A 7,208-nucleotide genomic window follows, 5' to 3' on the forward strand; every position below is an offset into this window, starting at 1 on the left:
TAACTACTCAAGATCATTACCTTTAAGAATGGATATTTCTCCTCTATAGTCTCTAAGACCGAGGAAAACCACTATAGAATTAGGGTACTCCCAGCACATTGACAGAGACGGAACGACTTTATATCTACATTCGAAATGGATAGTGTTAACTGTTAAGCCTAATGAATACAGAGCACTACCGCCGAGCATAATACAGGATAATATTGACTTAGTAAATTACTCCTCCGTGGATCAGGCTATTACAACGTAACCAATTTAATATAAAACAATATCGTTACTTTTTATGTTTGAACCATTTAAAAGATAGGTTTATTGCGAAATAACAGCTTAATTTTCAATTCATTTGGGACACAAAAATGTAGGTTATAAATAATTTTACATAATTTTAGCCGTCCTAAAAGTACAGTCAATTTCTCATGTCCCACCTATATTTTTATGGGATGTTATGATAGGCTTAATTATTTGTCGAATTCAGAGAGCTGCAGGTCAGTGTCATGTCAACACAGTGAAAAATATCTATCATCCAAAATTTTGATATCATACATTATACAGATTATAATTCCCAGTAAAATGGTTCTATCCCCCTCGTTTTTGTACAGGGTATTACAAAACAAAGTGATAAATGATAATACTTTATGTTGTGTTGTCCCTACTGTAGAGTTGTAAAAGTAACAGCGCTGGAGCAGTTACTTTTTTCGAAATCAAATTCCCAAAGTTTAAGTAGGCTTAACATTTAACACCATTCCTCAGACACCGACATCCGCACGAAGACCCGTCCGACATCTCTCGCTCCACCAACCTGCACTTCGCGAGACCCGCCTCTGGCCCGAGCGCTCTACGCCTACGCTGCAGCTGGAGACAACCAGCTGAGTTTCCAGCAGGGAGACATGCTGGTGCTGCTGGGAGACCGCACCAAGGGCTGGCAGTACGGGGAGAACCTCCGCACTCACAGCTCCGGATGGTTCCCGCTGGCGTACACCGAACCGATCGTTAATGATGAGTCTGGGTAAGTTGCGTTATTGAATACAAGTTCATGTGTTCGCCCAAAGTGAAAACTTGTCATCTTTTCAGTTTGTGTTATCAGTCTTGTGCATTTCGTCAGCTTAAAAATATAATGGTAGACCGAATTCACAAATTCTAAGCTTCCAAAGACATTTATGCCCGGTTTCTCAGTTATAACTTTTCACTTGCGCTCAAATGACGTGTTAAAAATTCAAATGTCAGAGGGAATTCCCCGGCGCGTTGGAGCATCGTGCAGACACCGAGCGAGACGCCGCCGCCAGCGCCGGTCGCACACGCTTCCTCGCACCACCATCCACCGCGCATGTTCGGCGACACAGTCACTGCTCATCACGTCGCCAAGGTAAAACTATATTGTTTAAAGACATAAGATCAATAATAATAATTATTGAAAACAGATACTAGATACACGAGAACACGATAACTAACATTTTGTAACATACGGACATTTACTTATTTTTTCCCTTATAATTTAAGCAAACCTTGTAACTTATCTACTTCATCACCTGGCTAATATATCTCGTTATACATAAAATGCACTTTTTTTAATCATTTTCCCGGCCCTAAAGCCTCCATTTGTGCAAAAAAAACGTTTTTTTTTTTTTACTGTTAGTTATTGTATTCTACCATTGACGTCTTCAATTATGAAGCTAACTTGACTAAAAGTGACACTGTTAGCTGATTATTATAACATGTATTTTAAACTTTTTTCTTCTACAGGGTCGGCTGTCAGCTAACGCCCCTGGACTACCGCCTCAACTGCCAGCTCCATCTCCTAACGCACTAAGCTCGTCTGCCAGCGCCACATTCCATTCCACGCCGAGCGCCGCACCCACCGGCGTCAAGAATTCGACCTCGGCCGCCAATTTCACAACTCACGCCGTCATCGAGACCCGAAGCTTTGGACCCCAAACTTTACCTTTGAGATCACAGGTATAGACAAGCATATTAAACGGAATGAAATAGTTCATTCCTTCCGAATAAAACTCATTTGAATTTATTTGCTCTTTTTAGATGGCACAAAATAAAGCTGGTCCCACAAAAACTGTAGTCTCAGCGGTGGGCGCAGTTGGAAACGTATCATTACACAGCTCTAATGATTCTGGATTTTCTAATGAGCCTCCACCGCAACCTGACGTTGATTATAGTGATGAAGAAGCGCATCGTCATCGTGTACCGATCAGGTATTTAATCATTCATTAAAAGTAGACAAGCTTTGTTTTTTTTATTTGGTTGCTTGAATTTTTATTTGTAGTTGCGCTATGTTCATTTTTTTGTTTTCCTTTATTTTATAGTAAGACATCTCAACGTAACACCGACAACAAAGCGTATTTATTAAAAACTCAAAGCTTGAGGCGAGGAACGAGACTCAACAGTTCTAACAATGGATACTTGACTGATGATCAACAGTTACTCCTCCGTAACATGATGGATAACGATTCTCAAAGAGTTAAAAGGACCAAATCATTCTGGAAATTTGGACGTACTACTTCGGAAGAAATAATGGAGGGGATGTGCTTATGGCAGCATCGCGATATAGTTGACACTGTCCCCGAATTTAAGAAAAAGTTATTCGTTAAGCTGAAAAAAGAATTGCGGCCTGCCCCGGAAGTACCGGACCCTAAAAAAGTTATCAGCAACGAAAAACTTGCACCAGCTGAAAATGCTATTCCTTCTAGACCACAGGAAACCATTGATCGTAAAGATATAAAAGTCAACAACGGAATGAGACAGGCCCGAAGCATGGGATCCATTGAGTACAACGATCGTCAAGATAAAGAAAAGATGAACAAAACCAACCAAATTCAAACACCCGCAATGAAACAAAAGAGTACTTCAGAAAAATCGGTTGTAGAAGAGAAGCAAGAGGGATTTGTTCCTCGTAATGTTGAATCCCGACACTCTGATTTGACTAACACGAGCACGATAAAGACCAATTTCGAAAATAGCTTTTATAATGACGAAAACGGTGAAGGATTTGTTATGAAAACTGTAAAGCGCAGAGAAATATTACAAAGATACGATAATGATAGCAACTCAGATGATAATAATTCCGTGGCTTCAAGCACGGACCCTTACGATTGTATAATTGTTGATGACCACATGACTTCTAAAAAGCAACAAGAAATAAATCGTCGACGACAGACTAATTCGATGGAAAATGAAATAAAAGCTTCAAAGGAAAACGCGTATATGCCCGAGTTTGAAGAAATAGAGGTTACTCCAATACGGCCGCATATTAGGGCAACATTAGCATCGGACCGGTCAAAGAAGCCATCTCCACCCAAAACCATGGAGTTCAAAACATTTAAAGACAGCTCGAAGGAAATCAAAACTTTCTCTGCATCATCTGAAACTCTCAAGTATAAAGATAATGAACAGCCAACTGACCGTTACGGTAACCCGATTGAGATGAACAATAATGAAATTCATAACGGTGATAATTACAACGGTAACGACAGCGGAACCTTAAAATATAAGAAGCGATCGAGCGAGGACAAAGCTCGTAAAGAGCAATTTAATGGCCATAAAAAAGAAACACCCCAAGTAGAAGCTAGAAGCCAAAAGCGTCCATACCACGCCACCGAGCCAAGAATTGATTACTCACTGGACAGACGTAATACGAGAAAAGACTTTTCAAATACTAATAGCAGAGATGTTAAAAACAGAAATAGATTGAATAGAAGCTACGATGACAGTAGTTTGCCATACAACGGTAGGAGGGAGGAGAGATACTACGAGTCAAACATATCCTATTTCAGCGATCAGGAGCGACGAGCTTCGCGATACGATTATGAAACCGATTCGAAGAAGGCCGAAAAGTCAAAAATGAGGCAGGAAGAAGCTCGGCTCGAAGCGAGGCGTATAATGGATCGTCGAAGTGAGGCGCCTTACAGTGAATCGGATGATCAGAAATTCAATGAAGCCTTGAAGCAGCAGAGACCTCAATTGCTCCCTCGGACTAAATTGCTCAAAAAACCCGTGGACAGCAACGAGGCGCCCGAAGACGGTCACACTTTTGGACCGTGGTACGACTTATGGGGTAGGGAAACGTCTATGTATAAATAGTCATTTACTTTTTGTTTTATCTTCTTCGTCGTAAGTGCTAATGTAGATTAGACGCTTTGTATCTTTACTTCATAGTTTATACGTTGTTTTGTTATGTACTGAAGTACTTATATACCATTTAGTGTACTAACAAAATACTCTTAAATCTTAGAATACTTTTATATTTTTGTTTTTTAACTGTCATAACAAGTCTTTATCGTGATATTTAGAAATTGTACAAATGTTTAACTCGTTAATAATAACGAGTTAATAATAACATGTATAAACATGGGGATATTGGAATTTTCGTCCCTTTATGAAATTACAACGTAATATAAATAACCTGATAAATTAGGGTTGTCAGTAACTAATATGTTTTTGCACAGGCCCCAACAATTCGCCACAGTGAAACTGAGAAAGGCCCTAACAAATGATCGGTCGTCACCTGCCATTGAATGAATTATTACCGTAATTATTATTATTATGTTTATTTTGTTAAATATATATTTATATGTACATTAGAAGCATCGTGTATTTTGTACAGTTATTCATAGTTTAAGAAAAAAATATATCACATTTTTATAATGGTTGTTTTATTTGTATACCCTGTAGGAACCCATACATTTTAAGTAAGTAACTAAATCGGCATAAAAAAATAGACTTGTCTAACTCAATGAAAAGACTTTTAAGTTCGAATTTCGCCTATGGTTTAAACATTTGTACACAAGTTGAAAATAGGGCATTTCGTACAATACAATAGCAAAGGGCATTCAAGCTTCACAGATCTTTGAAGGGTGATCAATTCTACTGACGAATGAGATGTAGATTATGTAAACCCAACAGTTCCATATGCAACAGATATTAAGGATCACCGGATGTCTGAATCAGATAGCTTTACAGATAAGTTATATTACAGTTCTGGTAAAATAAAAATCTAAAGGGTTTTAGTACCTACTAATATAATTTGGGCTTGCAAATTATATTATTAATTACCATATAGGCATATAGTATAAACTTATTTTTAGTACAATACAATTAGTACAATATGGTATTTAAATATTATAATTATATGTAGTTTAATTTAGGAACAAGTCCATAAAAGTATCATATGTGATAACTCATGAACTAATCTACGAAAATGAGATAAATAAATAATATCCATTTTAAACCAAATGAAACCAAGAGGATTATTCATAAAATTAAAATCCTGCAAGTAAAAAAGAACATTCTTGCGAAAATAGTGCGCAAATAGGTTTTGCAAATTGATCGTTTATCAAAAAATGTCTTGGCATTGCCTATTCCTACTCTTTCATAAATGCGAAGAATGATAGAGCTGATATTATTATAATTAATACAAGGTGTAACTAAACTAAGTTGAACTAAGTGATAATAATTTAGAGCAGCACTCGGCAACCTTTTGGCAGGCAAGGGCCACAAGGTGGCAACACAAACTAATGGCGGCCTTACTCGTATAAACCCTACGAATAATTAGTTTTTATTATTCGTAGTATAAACACTAGAAACTCAGTATATACCTACACGTAATGAAGGAAAATAAGTTTAGTGTATCTTATAAAATGACACAAACAGCGAGGCAATTACTACTGGCAATATTAGAAAACACTGTTTTTGATACGTCATATAACTTATTCATAACACATTCACGGGCCGCAAGTAAGACGTTCAAGGGCCGCATGCGGCCCGCGGGCCGCGTGTTACCGACCGCTGCTTTAGAGTGTGTATGAGTCCCCTGTATTGAGTTGACAGTGAAAGTCGCAGCGCTGAAAGAGTATTTTTTTACTTTTTATAACAGATATTATTACTCTTAGATATAAGGAACACATTCACACCGTAAAATATTATCACTTAGTTTTGTTACATACTGTATAAGGGAAGTCGAGGCAAAAAGTGAATAGACACTTTGCACATCAACCCTTAAACTAGGGTAGTTTAGGTATGAACCTAAACTAACCCAGTTTTATAGTTGTTAACAGTCCTTTTAGGACTATCATTAGGTTAATAATATACGGGATATTTTTGTTTATCACTCATCATCGTTAACTAGCGCAAGTGAGCCTCTAAAATTATCTCTAGGAACTAAAATGACTTCGTCGCCTTGATAATTTGGCTGTAGCGATATCGATTTTTCTCAGCAATGACTAAAGCTAAGTTTAAAGTTCATTGTCAGTATTCATCATGTCTTTGTTTTTGAATTACCCATAGCATAACACGATTGGTCAACTTTTATAACACAGAATAATCAATCAAAAAGACCTCTGTAAAAAAGTGATTCTAAGGGAGATCGCAGACGACAGACTTTTTGTGCGATCGTGCGTGCGTGCCGACTGAATGGGCGCCGCCGCAGACTCGATCGCACAAAAAGTCTGTCGTCTGCGATCTCCCTTATTTTGCCAACAGAGAAGAGTGATTTAAGCTTCCAAAATTTGTGCATGGATTGGATGTACCAGACAAACCTTGCAGGTTTATGGTACACTCTCAATTAGACATAAGTTATAATTTGTATTACTTAAATATAAAAAAAAATTGGTTCAAGCATACACTTTAATTTGCCCATAGCTTATAATATGATATATTATATTTATGGTTTTTAAATTACGCGACAAAAAACCATTTTGTTGCTTACGCCCTTTCCATTTCGTGCTGTTCCATTGCTTATTTTCAGAAAACAATCTAAAACAAATCCAACACGGTTTTTTACTTTAACGCGGCGTCCGCGTCACCTTAATTCAACAATCAACATATTTCCAAGTTTTCCAACCCAAAAGCAAGCCACACAATCGTTATAAACATGGTGAGTTCAAGCCAATAGTAGCGGCGCTGACGGAATAACAAGCAGGACGTTGCGGGCATTGCTGATGGAGCAGGCCAGCCGAACAAATCGCCAGATATAGCGTTAACATACTATGTTGTATATATACACAGACATAGATAAAGATAGATACCGCATGTCGCTCGATTTGTATGAAAATAATTACTGTGATGTACCGATGATAAGAAACGTGTCCATTTTTTAGGCCAACGTTTCTATTTCTGCAGCCCAATACGGCGCTTTTAGGCATTTTTAAAATTCCGATTGACGTCCGATTCCGATAGCAGACTAAAGAAAAGACTTTCGAAAG

At 37.8% G+C, this 7,208-nt stretch overlaps 1 protein-coding gene across 4 annotated transcripts in view; it reads left to right on the forward strand.

Annotated features, from left to right (window-relative positions):
- The window catches only part of LOC121732188 (brain-specific angiogenesis inhibitor 1-associated protein 2), a 247,961-nt gene extending 243,308 nt beyond the window's left edge, over window positions 1-4,653 (forward strand). For 2 of the 4 annotated variants that reach the window (XM_042121982.1, XM_042121983.1), the window contains 5 exons: window positions 751-1,006; window positions 1,225-1,363; window positions 1,741-1,953; window positions 2,035-2,204; window positions 2,316-4,653. In XM_042121982.1, coding sequence (XP_041977916.1) covers window positions 751-1,006; window positions 1,225-1,363; window positions 1,741-1,953; window positions 2,035-2,204; window positions 2,316-4,089 — 2,552 coding nt within the window. In that variant the 3' untranslated portion in view covers window positions 4,090-4,653. The remainder of the gene's footprint in view (window positions 1-750; window positions 1,007-1,224; window positions 1,364-1,740; window positions 1,954-2,034; window positions 2,205-2,315) is intronic. The other 2 variants (XM_042121984.1, XM_042121985.1) reach the window with 2 other exon arrangements.
- The last annotated feature ends 2,555 nt before the right edge of the window (window positions 4,654-7,208 follow it).

The sequence above is a fragment of the Aricia agestis genome, chromosome 12 (assembly GCF_905147365.1).
Source record: "Aricia agestis chromosome 12, ilAriAges1.1, whole genome shotgun sequence".
In the NCBI taxonomy this organism is placed as follows: domain Eukaryota; kingdom Metazoa; phylum Arthropoda; class Insecta; order Lepidoptera; family Lycaenidae; genus Aricia; species Aricia agestis.